Here is a 23,919-nt window from a genome sequence, read left to right as displayed (position 1 = left end):
ATTATGATATACATGAGAAAGGAATGAAAATTCTTTATCCTTGGGATGTAGAAATCGCCAAATTTCTGAGGGTCCAGCGTCAACCATAAAGGAATTGAGGAGAGAAGCCGATTTATTCGGGTGTAGCTGGTTAGATACAGATCTATCCATCAAAGGATTTAAACAACAATTGAAATCCCCACCCATTATTAACATATAATCACTTAAATTGGGAAGAAGTGTAAATAAATGCTTAAAAAATTCAGGACAATCAACATTTGAGCATAAACGTTAACCATAACAACTTTTTAATTAGAAAGTAAGCCAGTCAGAAGTAGAAATCTACCATTCAGATCTGAAATTGTTTCATAATGAATAAATGAGTTGAGGAGTCTATGGAAATAGAGACTTCTCTCACTTTAGCCTGAGAGTTCAAATGGTACTTTTGTACCCTCCAAAACCTAAAGAAATGTAAATTATCCTCTTTCCTCACGAGTTTCTTATGCAAAAATAATATTAGCATTCATTCTATGGAATACTTTAAATATTTTTTTCCATTTAATCGGATGGTTTAAACCGTTTATATTCCAAGAAACATAGTTAATTATCTTATTCATTTTGCTAATATCTACCATATAGAATGTAAAAGGTTAACCAGAATACAAACTCATGAATCCAGAAGAGGAAAAAAGCTCTAAGAGGAACCGGAAGTTATGACACTTCAGACATTTTTGTAGTTTCCGTTCAGCCCGTGTGAAAAAATCTAAGCAAAAAACAAAAAACCCTCCCCCACCCACAAAAACCCAAGAAAAAGCCAAAAGATGGCCAGCAAGCAGACTAATACTAAGATTACCTCCATCTCTCAAGGCAGCAGCTCAAAAGATACATGATTAATAAAAAGAACAAACCACCCATATTTTAAAAAAAGGATTACCATAATGAAGAAGAAATTATAATGATTAATGAAAGAACAAATTTTAGAAAGAAAAAAGGAACTAGATGATTTGAGCATAAAACAGGGAACCATTATATTAATATTTCAAAAAAAGAGCGAGCACTGTTATGTACGAACACAACCAAACAGATGTGACATTGGAAAAAAATAAGGCCTTATGGGAAGAAGAAATGACATCTTGAAAAAAAATTAAAAAGAGATTAAACAAATCATCATAAAACAATAAGACAAATGAAATCAAATTTCGGATCCTTAGTTAAGTACTTTTAGAATCAAAAGATTGATATTAAAAAAAGAGCAAAGTCACAAAAAGAAAACATTTAGTCAGACATATGAGAAGTAGCTACAATATCAATCAAAAACAAGGACCGTCAAATTATGAAGGTCCAGGTCTATGCTAATTGTTAGCTTAAAAAAAGAAAAAACTATTAAAAACAGATGTTGTAAAATACAATTGATCAGCCTGTAACAGAAGAACACTGCTCCTCGAGAAACTTTTGAGCGTCAGCTGGAGATTCAAACAGCCAGTGAGAATTGTCAGGAAGAAGATGAGCTGGGAACAACAGAGCTTGTTTGAAACCTTTCCAATGAAGTTCTGACATCACAGATTTAAAAGACATTCTTTCCCTCAAAACTTCCAGATTGAAATCCTCAACGATGCGAAATTTGACAATTTAAAGTTGATCATACCCTTCTGCCATGCAACTTGAATGAGACGCTCCTCAATATCAGCATAATGTAGATGTACAATAATTGTTCGTGGTGTTACGTACCCGTGGGTACCTTGTGCCTGTCACATGACCATGATGTAATTGAGGCTATGCTGAGCATGATGTAATGGTCTTGTGATGGTGGAGTGATGTAATTTTCCCACCAGTGAGAGGTCATGTGATAGTTTTTTTCAACAGGATATAAAAGGAGAACCCCTCCCTGTGACGCGGAGCAGTTCGTGGTTGAATTCGCCAGTGATTCCATTCTGCTGCGTATTCAATGTTATGACACAGTTTTGTTTTAAAGTGGAGTTTTACTTTCTGCCTTAAGTCTCAAAGTTTACTGCCGGCAGTTTTACTACAATACTGCCAGTTCAGTACAGTCGGAGAGTGAAGATTTATTGAAGTTCAGAAAGCTGGAAGATCGTGGAAAGTTGGTGTTGTTGGCTATAAAGCAGGTTTGACCTATTTAATCTTTGTACAAGGAATTAGTAACTTGTGTCCAAGATAACTCCTGCTTTGCCAAAAGAGCAGAAAGAGTTGGATGCAGAGTTTTGCCAAGGAAAGGTCAGTGCCTTTAGGCTGTTTTATTTTCTTCAATCATAAATCCCTCGGCAAAGCATACTTCAGCTGAGATCAGCAGTAACGTCGCGAAAGAGGATTTTAATTACTCCAAGGAAAGTCTCTCCCAACTGACTGCGTAAATCATTTTGGACTTTTTTTGCAATACTATATTAAATAACTGAGTTCGCATTTCACACTTGAAGAACTGTTCGAGCTACCGTATAGCAGTCGACTTCTGGTTAAGTTAGTCGTTTGTTTACTTTTGGGGTTTTTTTGCAGTATTTAATAAATGTTTTATTTATTATAAAAAAAACCTGTTTAATTATATATTCATTGTTGCTGGATCATAACAGTGGTCTTTCGCTGGGAGAGGGTTTGAGGCGCAAAATGCGATGAGCGTGGTCAATCACTGGAGGGGCATCCAAAACTTTTGAGCCGAGTACCTCCATTAAAAACTGAGAGAAGTATTCAACAGGATTACCCTTCTCAACATCTTCAGGAAGCCCGATTATCCGCAGGTTCCATCTCCCAGATCGATTTTCAAGATCAATAATCTTGAATTTATAATGTTCTAGTACTTGACAAGTAGAAGATAACTTTTGTTCCAAAGTGTCAATTCTACGATCCCCCTGGCGAGCAGCTTCCTTGAGTTCCGAAATCCTTGCTTCTAGTTGTTCAAAATCACTTCTAAACAACTTAATATTTTCTTCGATCAACTTTAATGTTCCTTCAAGCGAGGAACCTTTCTGGGTGTGTTTTCCCTCTAGTGCCTCCTCTAAAAGCTTCAAAATTTCATCTAAAGTTAACAGGGGCTGTTTAGATGGTGGCTTATCACCGTCTTTTCTTTTTCCATCACCATTAGAGGCTTTCCCGTTTTTAGCTTCTTTAGCTTCTCTAGCTTCTCATAGTCTAGTAGCCATTTCCAGCAAGTTAAAATCTAAGTATAAATAGTATACCTGGAATATTAACCCCTTTGGTCTAGGTATAAATAACGCTAATGGGGAGATTACCGGTAAAGGAAGCAAAATGATTGGAGTGAAGACAAAGTCTGCCGGGAGCTCTTGTGCCGTTGTGTTTCTGCTGGGAGCGCTTGTGCCGTGTGTTTTTGCCACGAGTGCTGCTGACAGCACTTGCGTGAGATTTTCGCTGCAGTGGACAGTGCTACAATAATTGTAGAAAAGTATTCCTACTTTATATAGGATGTGTATTTATCAGATCATTCCTGCTTTTACTATATGTTACTGTTAGTTTAGGGTTTATGTGCTATTTGGCATGATTTGGTAGGTTATTTTTTGGGTCTGCGAACACTGACAAATTTTTCCCATATAAATAAATGGTAATTGCTTCTTCACTGTATGACATTCCGGCTTACGGACCATTTCATAGGAACACTCTACCTTCGAATAGTGGGGGGAAATCTGTTAATGATCCCCCTTTCTCCAACCCTTTATCAAGTTCACTACTCAACTTCCCAGCTCTTTACTTCCCTCCCCAGGTTTAACCTCTCAACTAGACCCCATAAATGATTATAGTTTAGGAAATGTTCAACTGTAAAAGGGATCCAAGTGTCTATTCATACCATAAAAATGCAAGAGCAGAAATCAGTTAAGAAGTCACAAGGCATTTTGGCATCTGCACACAAGGACACAGACCTTTGTCGACTATACCACCAACTTGCGACAAGTGGCGTATTATGTGCAGCTTCGGTCTCCTTACCCAGCGAAGGATATACTGTCATGGAGAAAGTAAAGGAAAAGTTCACCAAACTGATTCCTAGGCTGACAGGACCATCTTATGTGGGGAGATTGGTCAGCTAGGCTTGTATTCAGTAGAGTTGAGATTGAGAGGAGGTCAGATTGAAATTCAGATTTACTTATCACATGTACATTGAAACAGACAGTGAAATGTGTTGCTTGTATGAAAACCAACACACCCAAGGATGTGCAGGGAACATCCCACAAGTGTTGCTGCACATTCCAGCGCCAACAATGAATGCCCACTATGTTGAACACAACACAGAATGCCAAAGGCTGCAGCAGCAACAACAACAAAACAAGCCCCTTTTTTCATCCCCTCAGTCACACAGTGCTCCAACCTCAAGAAAGGGAGTCTCCGGGCCCGAGACTCTGGCAGGTTGAATGCCATTCAATCAGGTCAAGGTTCATCAGGCGGTAATTCTCAACTCTGCATTCCCATCTACCCTAGCAATCATCCAACCCCCTTTCTTAAAAAAAGAATATGTTGCTGCCTTGAAGAACACTTCCATAACCCTGAAGAAAGTTCATAACTCAGAGAAAGTTTCACATTTCTGTTTTTATTTTTAAAATTTAGATTCTCTGACAAGAGGAAACACCTGCTTCATTTGAATCCCACCGACATTCAACAGGTCCTTATATATTTCAATAAGGTCACTTCTGACCGTTTTAAGCTCCAGTGGATATACAAACCTAGCTTTTACAATCTTGCCTCATAAAGGTCTAATAAACTCTTTCAGTAATATTTCCCACAAAATATTCTTCCTTAAATAAGCTCATTACTGTACATTTGGACTATGTGTTCTCAGTAATGCACAACTGTACTTCTGTATTTAATTTCCTTTACAATGAACAATAACATTCTGCTGTTTTCTCAATTACTTGTAGTACCAACACAGTAGCTTTTGCTAATTACATACTAAGACACTCAGATCCCTCTGCAAACTTTCTTCATTCAGGTAATAGGCTTTCTTTTTGTTCTTTTTTCCTGCCAAACTTACTCATATTATTTTTCATTTGAAAGTTCTTTGCACAGACATTTAACCTACCTAGATCCTTCTGAGGTCTCCTTCTGTCTTCCTTACAACTTGCTCTGTTTCACTGGTCAGCAAATTTAGCAACTGTACCTTTGGGTCATTTTGTTGAAGTCAGCTATACAAATTGTAACAAAAGGGAAGTCACAGTATCAAACTGCTTCTTTCATCTTCCCAGTCAGGAAAAAGACTCACTTAGCTCAGTCTACCACAAAAGCAGTAGAATCTCCTTATTACTTGTAGAGAACACAATCCCTTGAAATGGTCACTTGTCTGGTCTATGTTGTTATGCCTGTGCCCCAACTCTGAGGGGCCGAAGGGTACAAAGTAGTCCCCTCCTTTTTGAGAATCGCAAGATCGCTATTAATTCAGGTCAGGAGACCCAGGAAATGAGAGAAAGACATGCAGAATCCACAAGGGGTTTGGAATGTCCTGGCCCCTCAGCGATACAAAGCCACGGGAAACGGTCATTGTCTCTTGGAGACGGAATTGTGTATTGAGTACTGTACTATTTATTTGAAGCCCTCAAGGAATGACCAAAGTGAGCTGGGTTGAGGGATGGCACCATCCCAACCTGATTGACATCTGAGACCCCGTGAGTAAGGATAAAAGAAGGTCTGGGGAACAACCCCTTCAGACGCACCAGGAGAAACGCTAGAAATCCCGTGACAGTGTTTAATAGCGAGAGCCGGTGGGGCCCACGTGCGTCCTTTCCTGTTGCCTGGGATTGGCGGGACTGACCACAGAAGAACGGCTTAGCTAAAAGGAAAAGGACACCAATGACATTTCGAAGGATCGACATCATAAAAAAGGAAACTCTGGCAAGTTCCAAAATCTCTCTCTCGACTCCAACCAAAGGCTGCAGCCTGAATGAACTAAAGTGACTTTTATATTTCCATCGGGCAATACATTATCCCCTAGGCAATGATAGAGCTATTTCTTATTGATTATTGTTATACCCGCACCTTTTGATCTAGTATTGACGACGTATAATATCTGTATGTTTGCATTGATACTATTTTTGTGTATTTTTACCAATAAATGCTGTTAAAATAGTACCATCAGACTTCAACGGACCTCTCTATCTTTGCTGGTAAGTTACCCAGTTACGGGGTATGTAACAATGTCATCTACCAGTAGACATTGTGTTAACAGCTTTCAATTTTCAGTTCCATTGAAATCTGTTTAACTTCCACTAGATGCGGAGAATTTCATTAGCAAAACCAGATTATTAATATTTTAAAAATTCAGAGAAGTTGAGATGATTCAGTGGACAGGCAGACTTTTCTTCTGCTATTTGAGTTGGCCATTAAAATATCTATGGATAGCAGCCAACTTTCTTCTTTCACTTGCTATGTAGAGGTATTGACGGTTACTTAATATTTCATAATATGGGATGGGAGTCGATATTTAACTCAGTACTGAGTAAATTCACATCAGACCATCCATTAATACTTTAAATGGCTAAGGTATCCCTATTTCAAAAAAGCTTATTATCTGTACTTACTCAAATTGCCAGTGAGTGCAATATCTTTACCATGCTTTAAAAAGAGATAATGGCACTCAATTTGCAGAATACCATTAAATACATCCTATATCCACACACTTGTGGCTTAAATTGCTGCTGGAAATTGTATCAATCCTAAAAACATCCTTTACACTCAAGCAGAGAAATGCAAAACATTGTAGATGTATGGATTCTAAATTACTATGAAACATCATTATGTCACTACAATATCATCTGGTTAATATAAAGACACTTAAATATTCCATATTAAAGTAAAAATTTTCAGGCCTCTTACAAGGACGAGCTATTTTGAAACTTAGCAGAAATTCCAATTCTATATTAAAACTATATTTTGATTTTCAGAGAAAAACTAAATTTGCACATTGAAATGCAGGAACTTTGCAGCAAAATTTCCTCATGATTGAACTATGCTGTGACATTTGTAAAATCCACGCCTTCCATGCACAACCTCCAAAACATATCAGGAGCAAATTGACTAAGACAAGGACAGAAACGGACATTTTATTCTGAAAGACAGTTGGTTTAAGAGTATCTGGACAGCAATGTAAACTACTTGCTCAAAAAGCAGTTGTTTAAACTTATACATGTTATAGATATCAGTAAGATTAAAAGAATACAGAGAAAATTTGCAAGAATTTTGCTGGGACTTGTGTACCTGAGTTATAGGGAATGGATGAATAGGTTAGGTTTATATTCCCTGGAGTGTAGGAGAATGAAGGGAAACTTGATAGAGGTATACAAAACCACAAGGGGTTTTACCTATCCCAAGATCAATAATCCTTCCATCCATAACATAAAGATGTTATCTACATAAAGATAATGGCACCGTAGGAATTGTGAGACTACATGCTGTTCGTTGTTCCTTCTCATGCTTTGTGGCGCATCAGGTAGCATTTTTGCCATTTCGATAGCCTTGAGCTATTTTTTTTCACAAAGCCAAGTTGCTAGCTCAACACAGCCCAGCAAGGATGGAAAATATGCCAAGAAGCCAGTCTGATTTGAACTCGGTCACCTCGAAGTCCAGTGCTGATGCCACTACATCACCAGCTGGTTGAAGAGAGATGAAAATGGGTCTTCAACCAATTTATCATGGGGCCAAACGCTTCAAGTAAACAATTACTGGACCAGGAATCCATGTTGGTCATTGAGCTAGGGGTGATGAGCACTTGGATTTAGTGCAAATGATAATATGGATCACAAAGCTTTCAAGTTATGGAGGTGGAGGAAGGAAATCCAAAAGCACACCGAGCAAAAAAAATCAAGTGCAATCTAGGTGGTGAATCTCTGCAATTATCTGCCTCATTGGCTGTTGGAAGTTGAATCATTAGAAGTATTGAAAATGGAGAAGGATAAATATTTGATAGACTGGGGAATAGATGGGTACAGAGGAAAGATACATAACAGAAGCTGATGCCAGCACAGATCAGCCACGGCAGGGCAGACTTCAAAGGCCTGAAGTACTATTCCTGTTCCTAACATGCAGGTACAGTACTACAGTTTGATGCTAATCTTACATTTTGAAACGGAATCATGACCTTCTGGCACTTCTACATTTATTTCAAATTACAGTAATCAACGGCTAAATCCCACAGTTATAGTTAAATTGTATCTGGACTGGATGGCGCTATGTGCTTGAATTGTACTGTGTATTAAAGGCACTTGACAGATAATTCACTGATTATGGAGCTTTTTCACAATCCACTATCAGGCAATCACAGCAAAATGCAAACCTATGAGATTATTTAAGCTCATAATGTCAGTCACATGATACAGATACAGTGCCTATAAAAAATATTCACCTCCATAGTAAGCTTTCATGTTTTATTGTTTTACAACATTGAATCATCGTGGATTTAATTTGGCTTTTTTGTCACTGAACAACAGAAACAGTCTTTCATGTCAAAGTGAAAACAGATCACTACAAAGAGCCAAGTTAATTACAAATATAAAACACAAAATCAGAATCAGGTTTATTATCACCGGCACGTGATGTGAAATTTGTTAACTTAGCAGCAGCAGTTCAATGCAGTACATAATATGGAAGAGGAAAAACCAAAATGAAATAATAATAAATAAATTACAGAATATATATATTAAATAGACTAAAATCATGCAAAAATACAGAAATGATATATATATTAAAAAAGTGAGGTAGTGTTCACGAGTTCAAAGTCCATTTAGGAATCGGATGGCAGAACAGAAGGAGCTGTTCCTGAAATGCTGAATGTGTGCCTTCAGGCTACTGTACCTCCTACCTGATGGTAACAGTGAGAAAAGTGCATGCCCTGGGTGCTGGAGGTCTTTAATAATGGACGCTGCCTTTCTGAGACACCGCTCCTTGAAGATGTCCTAGGTACTTTATAAGCCAGTACTCAAGATGGAGCCAACTAAATTTACAACCTTCTGCAGCTTCTTTCAGTCCTATGCAGTAGCCCCATGCAATCAATTATTGATTGATTGATTAAGTATTCCCCCCCTTAATATAACACACAAATCATCATCACTGATGCAGCCAATTGGTTTTAGAAGTCACATGATAAATTAAATGCAGATCTGTTTTTGGAGACCTGGATGCAGTCAAGATGTTTAAATTGACAGTAGTAAAAATACACCTGTATCTGGAAAGCTACACCATGAAGACAAAAGAAGACTCCATGAAAAGGTTATTGAAAAGCACAATTCAGGAGATGGATACTAGAAAATTTCCAAGTCTCTGAATATCCCTTGGCGTACAATTAAATCATCATGAAATGGAAAGAATACGGCACAGCTGTAAATCTGCCTAGAACAGGCCATCCTCAAAAACCAAGTGATCAGGCATCAAGGGGATTAGGGAGGGAGGCCACCAAGAGAATTATGACAAATCTGGAGAAGTTACATGCTTCAGTGGCTGAGATGGGAGAGACTGCACATACAATTGTTGCCTGAAAGCTTCATTAGTCACAGCTTTATGGTGTTAAGTCCGTAGCCCCCTCCTTTGTGAGAATCGTCAGATCACTGTTGGGTTGAGTCAAAAGGGGGGGCCCCAAGACATGAGGGGGAGACGTGCAGGATGTCACATTTCTCCCCCCCCCCCATAGTGATGTAAAGCTACAGGACATGGCCATTGTCTCTTGGAGACAGATTTGTGGATTGAGATGCTCTGCTACGTGAATACCCTCGGGCAAAGTGGGCTGGTTGAGGGAGAGATTGCATCACCCCCAACCTGATTGACATCTATGACCCTGCAAGTCAGAATAAAAGAGAGGCTGTAGGAACAACCCCTCAGACGCACCAGAAGAAACGTTAAGCGACCACGTAACAGCAGATAGTCATCGGAAACCAAGCCACATGCGTTCAATTCCGTGGCTGGAATTGGTGGCTGAAACCACGGAAAACGGCTTTTTAGCTAACAACGGGGAAACCCGCTCCCCTGACTCAACGGATTGGCATCATAAAAGACTTGGGCAAGTTTAAACGCCTCCCTCTCTTAAACCCAAAACGCTACAGCCTGAACGAGCTAATGACCTTTATATTTCCATCGGACAATACATTATCCCCTAGACAACGATAGAGTTACATTTTATTGGTTATGATCATACCTGCGCTTTAGATTTAGTATTGATGACGTATATTATCTGTATGATTGCATTAATCTTATTTTTGTGCCCCTTTATCAATAAATACTTTTAAAACTAGTACCGTCAGACTTCAACGGACCTCTCTATCTTTGCTGGTAAGTGATACAGTTACGGGAATACGTAACAATGGGAAGTTGCAAAGAGAAGGCCATTGTTAAAAAAATCTCTCATGAAATCTCAGCTAGAGTTTCCCAGAAGGTATGTGGCAGACTCTGAAGGAATAAAGTTCTATGGTCTGATGAAACCAAAATTGAGTTTTTTGGCCATCAGACTAAACGCTATGTTTGGTGTAAGCCAAACACCACACATCACCTAAAACACACCATCCCTACCATGAAGCATAGTGGAGGCTGCATCATGCTATGGGATGCTTCACTGCCACAGTCCCTAAAAGGCTTGTGAAGGCAGTGGGTAAAATGAAAACAACAAAATACAGGGAAAGCCTGGAGGAAGACCTGATGCAGTCTGCAAGAGAACAGTGATTTGGGAGATTAGTTTTCCAAGCATAAGGCCAAGATTAGACCCCAAGCATAAAGTCAAAACCACACAGGTCCTGGAGTGGCCAAGTCAAAATCCAGACCTCAATCCAATTGAGAAACTGTGGCTGGACTTGAAATGGGCTGTTCACTTGCGATCACCAGGCATGTGACGGAGATTGAGCACGATGTTCTGCAACCACTAGAGACCGATGTGCATGAAAATCCCAAGAGATCAGCAGTTTCTGAGATACTCAAACTACCTTATATGACACAACAATCCACAGTCAAAGTCACTTAGATCACATTTCTTCCCCATTCTGATGTTTGGCCTGAACAAAATTGAACCTCTTGACCATGTCTGCATGATTTTATGCATTGATTTACTGCCACATGATTGGCTGATTAAATATCTGATTAGATATTGGCTGACCAACGTAGCTTACCTACTACTCACTGATCCTAGCCCTAACAGGATGTCCTTGGAACGGGAGAGAAAAACCCACACAGTCATGGGGAGAGCAGACAAGCTCCTTACAGACATTGGCAGGAATCGAAAACCCTCGTCGGGGTTCACTGGACCTGTAAAGCGAATGTGCTAACCACTTATCACCATTTCACCATTATCCAATCCTGTAGCGAATCCTCCCTTACGGGGTGTCTCGGAAAGAAAGGAGTAGAAAGAAGTTCGTTATCATCTTTACATGGTCAACTAATTTTAGGGTAAATTGAAATCACCCACGCTTATTATTCAGTTTATTTTACATATTACTTAAATTTGTTTGCATATGTTTTAGTCATCTCCCTCCAACAATACAGTTCCACTACAATGTGTTTTATACCATTATAAACTTATACCATCTGTGTGTAATCAATTTTTGTCTTTGGAAGTGTGACTGTGTTTTAATGCCAGTAACTTTAATAATCAAAATTGGTATACTTCTCCTGCAACTCAAAATAAAGATTTGCTTTTATATATTGGTTCTCTCATAGTCTTTCCAGGATAGCCCAAAGTAGTTTAGTAGTACTGTTACGAATGTGGAGCAACTCTGAGGGGCCGAAGGGTACAAAGTCGCCCCCTCCTTTTTGAGAATCACAAGATCGCTATTATTTCAGGTCTGAGACCCAGGAAATGAGAGAGAGACACACAGAATACACAACCAGGTGGAATGTCTCCTGACATAAGCGGAACAGAACCACTGATTACTGCCATTGTCTCTTGGAGAAGGAATTGTGTTTTGAGTACTGTACTATTCATTGAAACCCCTCAGGGGACAACCAGAGTGGTCTGGTTGAGGGATTGCATCATCCCAACCTGACTGACATCTGAGACCCCATGAGTGAGGATAAAAGACGGGTCTGGGGAACACCTCTCAGACACACCAGGAGAAACGCTAGAAATCCAGTGACAGCATTTTATAGCGAAAGCCGGTGGGAGCTCGTGTGCGTCCTCCCTTGCCTGGGTGGCAGGCTCATCACGGAAGAACGGTTTAGCTAAAGGAGAGGTCACACTTGAACAGCCACGACAATGAGACACCTGACGGATCGAAATCATAAAGGAAAGTCGGCAAGTTTTTCTCTTTCTCTCCCTCTCCCTCTCCCCAACAATTGCAACACAACGATGAACAAACGGCTGCAGCCTGTATGAACTGAAATGATCTTTAGATTTCCATTGGACAATTCATTAACCTCTAGACAACGATAGAGCTTATTTCTTATTGATTATTATTATTATACCCGCACTTTTAGGTTTAGTATTGACAACGTATGTTATCTGTACATTTGCATTGGTATTATTTTTGTGTATTTTTACTAATAAATACTGTTAAAAATAGTATCACCAGACTCCAACAGACGCCTCTATCTTTGCTGGTAAGTAACCCAGTTACGGGGTTCGTAACAGTACTTTATTTGAAAAGGTATCAGCTAATCTTCCAACAGCAACAGTGTTACTGGCCAGACAAATGTTTTTACAGCTGAGACTATAAATATCTCCTTGGTTCCTTAGCTTCTGGTTAAGATGGCACTGCCGAATGTGTGTGACAGTGCACTGGTAGTTCAAATTGCAAGAAATTCAACTAAAAACATTTTTCTGAGGTAAATGGTGTTAAATTATTGCTGTAAACAGTAAGGGGTTGAACGACGGCAAGATGAGTTCAGATGATGATGCAAATAGAGTAAGCCATTCGGAGAGGAGTTCTGATGCCTGTCCAACTGGCCCAGGTGCGAGGTTGGATCACTCTGGGCACTGAGAGGAGGAATCAAGGCTGGGGCAGAGGAGTGCTGATGCACACACAACTGACCCGGGGCGAGGTTGGATCACTCTGGGCACTAAGCTGATCTGAAGAGCTTCAGAGCGGCTTCAGGCAAGGAGGGGAAATGTGAGCCCAGAGCAAGTCTCCGGGCGCCATAGTGCAGGCCCCAAGCCCTTCGCAGCAGCTGGGTCCTAGTGTAAGACAGAATCAGCTACTTAGACAATTTAAACGCTAGACCAGATTGGAGATGAAAACTGTCTTCGCTTGCTCTCCGCAATGTTCACCCCTCCCTCCTGGGCACCAGAACCTTTTGCTGCAGTAGTTCCCAGGTACAATACAAGGTATGATCCATTGTTTGGTTAATTTAAATGCCAGCCCAGATGGACTGAAAAGATAGGGTGTCGGGATGCAAAGCTAGAGCCAATTTTGCTCACTCTCCACGATGGTCACTCCTTTCTCCATGGCACCAAGGTTACGAGGACTGCCCCAGCTGCTGTGCTCCATGCCCGCAAATATGATGAACTGTTAAGCGAGGCTTTGGGCCTGCTCCAGGCTGTTCCTGGTTTTGGATCAGAGGTCTCAATTTGGTTCAGAATGTTGTTGCTCACTTCAATTGTTTGCATGATTTGTGCTTCCCCCCGCCCTTCTCATATGCATTGGGTGTTGGTCTTCTATTTATTTTTTTTTAAATTGGGTTCATTCGTGTTTCTTGCATTGTGGCTACCTGTAAGCAAACAAATCTCAAGGTTGTATAATTTATACATTCTTTGATAATAAATGTATATTGAATCTTTCAGTAACGCTTAAACTCTTTGCAACATCTTTTATGTCTACCTGAGAGTTCAAACAGGTCTTCATAGAGAGAGTGTGTCCCACCCCAGAACAGTTTTTGTCTCTGAAATGGGGCTTGAACACAGAAACTTTTGACTCTGATGAAGAGTGAAACCAACTGATCCACATCTAACATCTACGTTTGTCCAAATACTCTTTTGAGTTACTTGATGGCTTGGACAAGTTCAACTGACATGGTACACAGCTTGGTTGTGTAGACACTTAGCTTTCTCATGCTTTTGACATTTTGGTCCTTTCCTTGAGCACCTGTAGGAAGTATGTTCACACATCCCTACTAAACATACTTTGCTAATGGAGACTGTGCTTTCTCCCATGTACCTAAGGGAATAACTAATCTATTCTGGAACTAAATACATACATGTTGAAGCATCATTAAGAATGGTGAAGCAGATGGTGGAATATTTTGTATAAGTACATTTTCTGTTTCTAAAATCCTGGTGTCCTGATTTGAATCATGCTGTTTAATACACAACTGAGGTCACATCACAGAGGATGCATTTAGTCATCCATCTAGTACAGGACAAGAAGTCATATTTAATCATCAACCAAGGGAAAATTCTTCCATTCTGAACTCACTGTACACTCAGTGGCCACTTTATTAGATACACATGTACACCTGCTTGTTAATGCTAATATCTAAACAACCAATTATGTGACAGCAAGTCAATGCATAAGAGCATGCAGACATGGTCAAGAGGTGCAATTATTGTTCTGACCGAGCATCAGAATAGGGAAGCTATGTGAACTAAGTGGGGAAGAAATTGATCAGTAGTGTCTGTCCACATTTGAAAACCATTTCTGACATTATTAAACTAAAATGGATGTAAATATAGAACAGAAGTTCCCAACCATTTTTATGCCATGGACTGATATCATTAAACAAGGGGTCCATGGGTTCCATGTTGGGAACCTCCAATATGGAGCAACAAACACAAAATGCTGGACACTCAGCAAGTCGGGCAGCATCTAAGCAAGGGAATAAACAGTTGACATTTTGGGACAAGACTCTTTATCAGAGCTGGAAAGGAAGGAGGGAGAAGCAAGAATAAGGCGGAGGGAGGGGAAGGAGTACAAACTTGCAGGTAACAGGTAAAACGGTGAGAGGGAAGGTGGGTGGATGAGGGAGGGAGAGATGAAATGAGAAGCTGGGGGAGGGTGATAGGTGGATGAGTTAAGGAAGGAATCTAACAGGAGAGGAGAATGGACCATGGAGAGAAAGGGAAAGGGGCAACTATAAACATAGATAAAATATATGTTCTGCATAGTTAATGACATTGCTAATATGAAGCTTAAATGGAGTAAAGAAAGTGTGGGGAAAGGTATTTTATTTTCCAATTTCCATTTTAAAAGTGGTAAAGTATTGGAGTACATGATTGATTAAGGCAGCAGGGAAAGAGGGAGACACCATTATATTGTGCAAACACACAATATGCTGGAGGAACTCAGCAAGTCAGACAGAATCAGGACCGGATGAAGTGTCTCAGCCTAAAGCATTGATAGTTTATTCCCCACCATGGATACTGCCTGACTTGCTGAGTTCTTCCAGCATTTTACGCGTGTTGTTCAAGATTTCCAGCATTTGCAGAATCTCTCTGACTACTGTATTGTTCATGGCTCTTTGCTGAGGAGATTGGTTGTTCAAGGTCCACACTGTTCATCATCACAGCTTGTCACACCAGACAGCCAGCCACTCTAGTGTTGTTTGGTTGAGGTTGAGCTGGTCAGCGTCAGCTACATCAGATGAGAATGGGCAGTTGCGCAGAATGCATTCAATGTTCTGCAGCCTTTCGCCACACTCACAGATTCGCTGGTCTTTAAACCCCACTTCACCATATTGTCTCCCATCCTACAAACTCATGCTCTCGCTCTGTTGAGAGTGCACCACTTCCGTCTGGCAACATTTCTGTGGGGTCTTGCACTGTATCGTTTGGTGGAGTTCTGGCTTCTGTTTGTTGCCAGAGGTCAATCCTGTATGTTTGGGGGGATGTTCTGTGTGGTAGTTCCTCCACTGCAGCAAAGCTTTTTCTTGATTTTAGGCGGTTGGAAACTGGCACATGATGATGTATTGGGAGCCGTGGATCCGAGTTCTGTTTATCTTTTTCAATTTTTGTTGTAGTGTGGCTTCAAATCTCTGGGGGAGCAATGCCTGCAAATCTGTAAATGATATTAGTGGGTGTGGGGCACAGTATGCCTGTGATTATTTGGCAGGCTTCGTTAAGCAACGGGTCTATTTTCTTTGCATGGGCTGATCTGCCCCACACAGGTGCACAGTGTTCTGCTGGCGCACAGCAAAGTGCTAGGGCAGTTGATCTAAGTGTGTGAGCATTAGCTCCCCATTTCGTGCCTGCTAATTTTTTTCAAGAGAGAACTGCGAGAGCCAACTTTCCCTTGGAGGTTTTATAAGTGGGTGGAAAATGAGAGCGTCCTATCCAGTGTCACACCCAGGTAAATTGGAGTTGGATGGTGCTCGAGCTTCTTCCCACACCAGAAGGCCTTGAGTTTCTGAGATGCTTCTCAATTCCTCAGGTGGAAAGCACACACTTGAGTTTTTGATGGATTTGGGTTCAGAGACTATTTTTCATAATACTGCTTCATTGCTTCAAGTACTGCTGTAAGTCATACTTCAACTTCTTGGAAGGAATTAGCTTGTGTAGCTATGTATAGGTCGCCTGCATAGATAAACCTGCATGTGTTAAGAAAGCTTGTTTGGTCATTTGTGTAAACATTAAACAGTAGAGGTGCCAGGACTGATCCCCGTGGTAGTCCATTGTTTTGTGGATGCCACCTATTCTTAATTCCATTCACTTCTACATAAAATCTGCGATTTTCTAGGAGGCTTCTTATTACTTTGACTGTGCTTTCATTCTTTAACATTTTAGATAATTTCAGTAGAAGGCCTCTGTTATTCACAGTGTTGTGTGCTGCTGTTAAGTCAACAAATACTGCCCCTGTAATTTGTCCACATTGCTGCCAGTACCCAACCTACATTGCTGGATAGCACCAATATTCAAATAACATTTAAAACTCTTGAGTTCCTCCATCATTTGATGTGTGTTGCTCTGGATTTCCAGCATCTGCTGAAACTCTTTTATTTAAAACCCCATGTAAATTCTAAAAAGTGCTTGAATTCAAGAATGGAACAATGAAGGCATAACAATTGCAGCAGATTAGCTTTATTTGTCACGTGTGCATTGAAACGTACAGTGGAATGCATTGTTTGCATCAATGAACAACACAGTCAGAGGATGTGTTGGATCAACTCACGTGTCAGTCAGCTGCCAGCGCTAGCACAGTATGTCCACAATTTACAAAGTCTAACCCATACGTCTTTGGGGAAACTGGTTTGAGATGCAATCAATGCATACTAGTACACCTCAGTATCACCCAGGATATGCTCTCCTCTCTTGCTCCCATCAAGGAGGAGCCTGAAGATATACACTCAACAGTTTATGAACACTAACTCAGTATTTTTCCTCTTCCTTTCTGCACTATTTATTAAATTCTCCTTTTTGTATATACTTATTATTTATTGAGATACAGCACTTGTCATTGTAATTGATAGTTTTTATTATCTATTGCAATGTGGTGAAATTTCAAGACATACTGTACTGTGCAAAAGCCTAAGGCTCATAGCTATAGCTAGGGTGCCTAAGACCTTTACACAGTACTATAGGAATTTTATGGATTGCACGGCTCCACTTCTGCAAAATTTAAAAAAAATTAATTTCATGACATAAGCGAGTGATGATAAACCTGATTCTGATACAGCTCTCTATTGTGGACTGAGAGTGTAAAGAGAGCAGGGAGAGGAGAATCATGGTTGGGCAATGGTGAAGGGAGAGGGGAGGGAGCAGGAAGCACCAGTCATTCTGAATTGATCAATAAATCAATTGTTTGGAATCAAATGACCTTGCCTGATGTCTCAGGGCTGGCTGTGTCTGCACCCTCGCCGCTCCCTGCCCTGGCACTCCGTCTCTACCAACTCTTCCATAACCCTCTCCTGGCGCTCCACCTTTGCCAATCCCAGCATCCTTTGCGCCTGCCAGATTTTCAAACTCACTCTCCATTCTACATTGACAAATATAGTACTGTACAAAAGTCTGAGGCTATGCCCAACACTTTTGCACAGTACTGCATGCCAGTGATACTTCATCTGAATAGTTCTTAGCGCTACTAAGGCACACTCCATAAACCAAAAACTCTCAAACAAGATGTAGCGAGCACTTGCCAATGTCTACAGGCAGAAAAGTATCTTGCTTTTCCAAAACTGCAAGGCAAAATGTTTAGCCAGGAAATATTTTTCAAATAATCATAAAGATCCTGACCATCTGGGATATGCTCTCTTCTCATTACTACCTCAGGGAGGAGGTACAAAGACTGAAGACCCACACTCAAACTTTTCAGAACAGCTTCTTCCCTTCTGTCATCCAATTTCTGAAAGGTCCATGAACACTACTTGGTTCTCCTTTTTTGCACTGTTTATTTTTGGTAATTTTTATGCCTTGCACTGCACTGCTGCCACAAAACTGCAAATTTCAGGGCCGACATTCCTCCTAATTGTTTTTTTTTTAAAAACAGCTGTACTGATCAGGAAATTTTTGCACGGCTTGATAACTGCCTGGCGCTTTATAAAATGTTATGCAAAAGCAAATTCCAGCTGCACGACAACAAAGACTATGTACTGCACTGCCACACACCCACACAGTTTAGAGTGAACGACGTCAGTGACGATGAAGCCAATTAGAATTTGTTTTCACACTCAATCTTAACATTAACGCCCGTCCATCAATCCCCCCCCCCCAGTCTCCCTTTCACACCAGCCTCTTCTCAACCCCCAAAACTCAAAGACACCCACACCTCCCCATCCCCTGGGCAACACACACAAAATGCTGGAAATCAGTAGGCTGGGCTATGGAAAAGATTAAACAATCGATAATTTGGGCCAAGCCCCTTCTTCGGGACTGGAAAGCAAGGGGGAAAGGTAGTGTAGGGGGGGGGGGGCAGTACAAAGTGAAACCGGGGAGGGGGAAGAAGTAAAGAGCTGAGAAGTTGATTGGTGAAAGAGATAAAGGGCCATATGCTGTCTGGTCTGTTGAGTTCCTCCAGCACTTTGTGTGTGTTGCTTTGGATTTCCAGCATCTGCAGATTCTCCCATATTTGTTACTGCGCGACAACTAAGACAAAGTGCACACAGGTTAGAGAGACATGTCGGTGATATTGAACATGATTAAAATTTGTTTCTCACGCCTCGACATTAACTCCCCTCCACCACCCCCAACTCTCCCCTTCACTCCCTCACAACACAACTCCCCACTTCAATCCCCAAAACACAACTCCCCGGCCTCCCCTCCACCCCTACCCCACTCTTGCCCCTCGACAGCTCTAACCTCACTCTAACACGGTCCGTCGCCCAACAGTTGTAACCAACTTTGTAGCATTTTAACCCACTGCGTATCCCGGGACGACACTCACCACTCTGCCAGTGCGGCTCCATCGGCCGTGGCCTTCGCTCGGGGACTCGGCTCGGACCGAACTCTCCGCTGAGCGGCTCGGCGCCTCGGGATAGCCGCTCCGGGTGAGGGACGGGCGGCAGTGAGCGGCACACACGCTCCGCAAAGTCACACAATTTCAACACGCCTGGGGAAATGTGCAAATATTCCCAAAGATAGTTTTTTAAATCACCAAAACCTTCCTATGTACACAATCAGCTCCTTCCAAACGGCACCACTTCACGGAAGTCCGTGAACCATCATCTTCACTCATCTGTTTCTCTTTGTGCTCGGAAAGTCTCAGTGGGTCGATCGCCGAGCTGCGCGATCTTGGCCAGCCTACCTCTTTCTGCCTAACATTCGGTCGGGGAGTGAAACAAGTTCAAGGTTAGTTCTGTTTCTGGGGATGCCCCGAGAAAACGAGAGGGTGGGGCAGTGAGTGATTTCTTTTCATCTATTACAAACACAAAGTACACTGCAGATGCTGGGGTCAAAGTAATACGTATTCTTTTCACTTATTGCCTGCGCCTCTGCTGCTAATGGAAAAATATCGTAAGAACATTTTCCCCGTTAATAATAATAAGTACTTTATTGATCCCGAATGAGAAATTATTTCGTTACAGCAGCAACATTTAAAAACACATTTGGCTGTGTGCAGACTTAACTAATAATAAAGTACAGAATAATAATATACAACAATAATTTACTATTGTGCAATAATAATGTACAGAATAATAAAACAGAGACTATTGTACTATGATGTGTGCTTTCCTGTTGTCTGTGTATTGCATTTAGTAGGAAAGGTAGGAACGATTTTCTGTGTTGTGACAGCGGAGCTGAATGAGTCGGTTCGAAAGAATGCTCCACTGCTTATTCAGTCGGTCATGGAGGATATGCCTGATTGTCCAACAGTTTGTTTTGTGACCCCCTCTCCACCACTATCTCAAAAGAGTCCGGGTTGTAGCCAAGGACGGATCCAGCCTTTCTGCATCACCAGCACCGATGCTCTCCCCCGACATAAAGCAACAAATAATCATGTTTATTATCACCGGCATGTGGAGTGAAATTTGTTAACTTAGCAGTAGCAGTTCAACGCAATACATAATATAGAAATACTTAGGAATCGGATGGCAGATGAGAAGAAGTTGTTCCTGAATCGCTGAGTCTGTGCCTTCAGGCTTCAGTACCTCCTACCTGATGGTAACAGTGAGAAAAGGGCATGCCCTGGGTGCTGGAGGTCCTTAATAATGGACGCTGCCTTTCTGAGACACTGCTCTTTGAACATGTCCTGGGTACTTTGTAGGCTAGTACCCAAGATGGAGCCGACTAAATTTACAACCCTCTGCAGCTTCTTTTGGTCCTGTGCAGTAGACCCCCCCCCCCCCCCTCAACCCCATGGCAGCCTGTCAGAATGCTCTCCATGGCACATCTATAGAATTTTTGAGTGTATTTGTTGACATACCAAATCTCTTCAAACTCCTAATGAAGTACTGTATACATGCCGCCTTGCTTTCTTTATAACTGCATTGATACTTTGGGACTAGATTAGGCCCTCAGAGATCTTGACAGCCAGGAACTTGAAACTGCTCACTCTCTCACTTCTGATCCCTCTATGAGGATTGGTATGTGCTCCTTTGTCTTACCCTTCCTGAAGTTCACAATCAGCTCTTTCATCTTACTGACTTTGGGTGCCATGTTGTTGCTGCGGCACCATTCCACTAGTTGGCATATCTCACTCCTGTACGCCCTCTTGTCACCACCTGAGATTCTACCAACAATGCTTGTATTGTCAGCAAATTTATGGATGACATTTGAGCTATGCCTAGCTACACAGTCATGGGTATAGGGAGAGTAGAACAGTAGGCTAAGCACACTTCCTTTAGTTGCACTCACTACAACAGACTGGTAAAAGACCTCCAACATCCTGGTGCACACATTGAAAATAGAAAATAGAGTCTGCTCATCCCCTTCTTGCAAACAACCTTGCTGTTGGTTTCCCAGTCAAGTCTGTTGTCGAAGTGAACACCCAAGTATTTGTACTCCTCCACCACCACAACTTCTTCTCCTAGAATGTATACAGACTATTCACAGTCAACATCTGCAAAATTTTTATTAAGTCTTCTGCAACCAAGATATAATTGGATACAGGACCAGGAGGTGATGGTGGATTATGAGAGGAGTCGGGGCTTCAAGAATTCAGCCTTGTGCTGTACTGTATGTAACTGTTGGTGCTGCGTCTTGTACTTTGGCTCCGGAGGAATGCTGTTTCATTTGGCTGTATTCATGCATGGTTGAGTGATCATTAAACTTGAACTTGAACAACAAGAGGTTATGTAATAGTGTAGTTAGATGTAAATTTACCAACAACTCTCAATGTTGAGACTGACCCTGCTCTCACTTTAAAATAATGATGCTTGTTTTACCCCCAGACCTCACCCTCAATGTGACTCAGCAATACAAGAAGCTGTTCAGCAGCTAATTCTAACAAGATGTTGAGGGGGGTAAATTCAAAGAAGATGTGAGAGGCAAATATTTTTACACAGAGAGTGGTTGGTGCCTGAGGGAGCTGGTAGAGGCTCTATGGATTTTTAATAGGCTTTTAGGTTAGAACATGAATGTGAGGGAAATGGAAGGATATGGACATTATATAGGTAGAAGGAATTAGTTTAGTTGGCCATTTAATTACTTAATTAATTTGTTTTGCACAACATTGTGGGGTGAAGAGTTTGTTCCAGTGGTATACTGTTCTGTGTTCTATGTTCTGCCGCCAAAGTGTCTTGTTCGCTCTGATTAACCACACTTCTGTGTTTGTGCATTAAGCTGAAACTGGTTCACACATGAATTTTCCATGGGGTGTAGGTGTTACTGGTAAGGCCTACATTTAATGTCAGTTGCTGTTCCCCTGAAGAAAGTGTTGGTAAAGTGCCTTTTGAACTATTGCAAGCCTTGAACCGAACTACTCCCACATTGTAACCAGTAACCGAGAAGAATTGCCAATATATTTTCAAGTCAGGATGTTCTGTGACTTTGAGGGTAAACTGCAGCTGTTGGTGTTTCCTTGTGCATAATGCCTTTGTCTATTTACAAAATAGATTTTAGAGGAATGTGTAAGAAATACTTTGGTGGGTTATTGTAATATATTGTTAACTGGTGAATGTAGGAATTAAATAAACACAAAAAATTATGCAGATGCTGGAAATCCAGAGTAAACAACACAAAATGCTGGAGGAACTCAGCAAGTCAGGCAGCATCAAAGGAAAATAATGAAGTTTTAGGATAAGACCCTTCATCAAGACTGGGAAGGAAGATGGAAGAAGCCAGAATAAGGTGGGGGGGGGGGAGGGGAAGAAGTGTTGTAGGTGAGACCAAGTGAGGAGGAAGGTAGGTTGGTGAGGAAAGGGGATAATGAAGTGAGAAGTTGGGAAGTGATAGGTAGAAAAGGGAAAGGGATGAGGAAGAAGGAATCTGATTGGAGAGGAGAGTGGAGCATGGGAGAAAGAGAAGGAGAAGGGGCAACAGAGGGAGGTGATAGGCAGGTGAGGAGAAGGAAAGGGGTGGAGGGGAGCCAGAGAGAGGGGATAAATGCTCCTCCAGGTGGATAGACTGCCAATCAAAGAAACTGCTTTACCTAACCTGACATTAAACACCTTGAATGTTGTTAGGATTGTACTCTGCCAGGCTAAGGAACAGTAATTTACCACATTCCTGCCTTTTCCCTTGTAGATATGGAAGGGTACTGGGGAACCTGGAGGTGAATCCCTGACTTCCAAATACTTAACCTTTGACTTGCTTGTAGTTACAGAATTATGTGGCTGGTCAAATTGAATTAATGGTCAATGGTGAGTATCTGGATACTAATTGTGTGAAGAATGCTGATGATAATGCCAAGAATGTAAAAGGCAAAGGGTGGCTGACACTTGTGTTGTGTAAACATGACTGGGCACTCACAAGAGAAAATCTGCAGATGCTGGAAGTCCAAGCAACACACTCAAAATATTGGAAGAACACAGCAGGCCGGGCAACATCTATGGGAAAGAGTAAACAATTGACATTTCAGGCCAAGACCCTTCGTCAAGGCTGGAAACTCTGCACTACTTCTCATCCTTTTTCCAGTCCTGGTGAAGGACCTTGGCCCAAAATGTCAACTGTTTACTCTTTTCCACAGATGCTGCCTCTGCTGCTGAGTTTCTCCAGCATTTTGTGTGTGCTGACTGGGCACTCACTGGCTACACTGGAGAAAGTGATGGAAAGTTGTCTTGAACTTCTGCAGTCCATGGTCTGAATGTTGTTCTGATGTTTCTGCATGTAGACAGCCACACACTGATTAATTACAATGGAACTGTATACAGAACAATTTTCATCAAACATGCCATGGTTAGATTCCATGATGGATAAAAGCAACTGAAAATAGTTGTGTTTTGGATGGTGTCTTGAGGCAAGTACTAGAGCTGAAATAATTGGATATTATCAATTACACTCATCAATTTTATTCCTGAATCATGTTGACTTGAGAACCTGAATAGATATGGACTTTTAGGATAGCGGTGAATACTGGTACCTATGGTTGAGGTGTCTGATGTGGTGTTGGCCAAGCTTGGCAATCAGCTTAAACACGTTGCATCTTCAGTCGTGTCATGGTCCTAGCTGGCATTTCCCACCTTTTCCCTTTCCTTCCTCATTGGTCCTTAATCCCCACACTTGAT

General features: G+C 41.3%; 1 protein-coding gene across 3 annotated transcripts in view; it reads right to left on the bottom strand.

Moving 5' to 3' along the window:
* Nucleotides 1–19,565, bottom strand: part of LOC132393953 (leucyl-cystinyl aminopeptidase-like) — a 123,510-nt gene extending 103,945 nt beyond the window's left edge. For all 3 annotated transcript variants that reach the window (XM_059969445.1, XM_059969446.1, XM_059969444.1), the window contains exon 1: nt 19,200–19,565. Coding sequence is in view for 1 of the 3 variants with exons in the window: in XM_059969444.1 (XP_059825427.1) it covers nt 19,200–19,221 (22 nt within the window). In the remaining 2 variants the exon portion in view is untranslated. The remainder of the gene's footprint in view (nt 1–19,199) is intronic.
* Nucleotides 19,566–23,919: the final 4,354 nt, after the last annotated feature.

Source organism: Hypanus sabinus, chromosome 5 (assembly GCF_030144855.1).
Source record: "Hypanus sabinus isolate sHypSab1 chromosome 5, sHypSab1.hap1, whole genome shotgun sequence".
Lineage (NCBI taxonomy): Eukaryota > Metazoa > Chordata > Chondrichthyes > Myliobatiformes > Dasyatidae > Hypanus > Hypanus sabinus.
The sequence above is the reverse complement of the archived record's forward strand: the minus strand, read 5'-3'. Positions and strand labels throughout refer to the sequence as shown.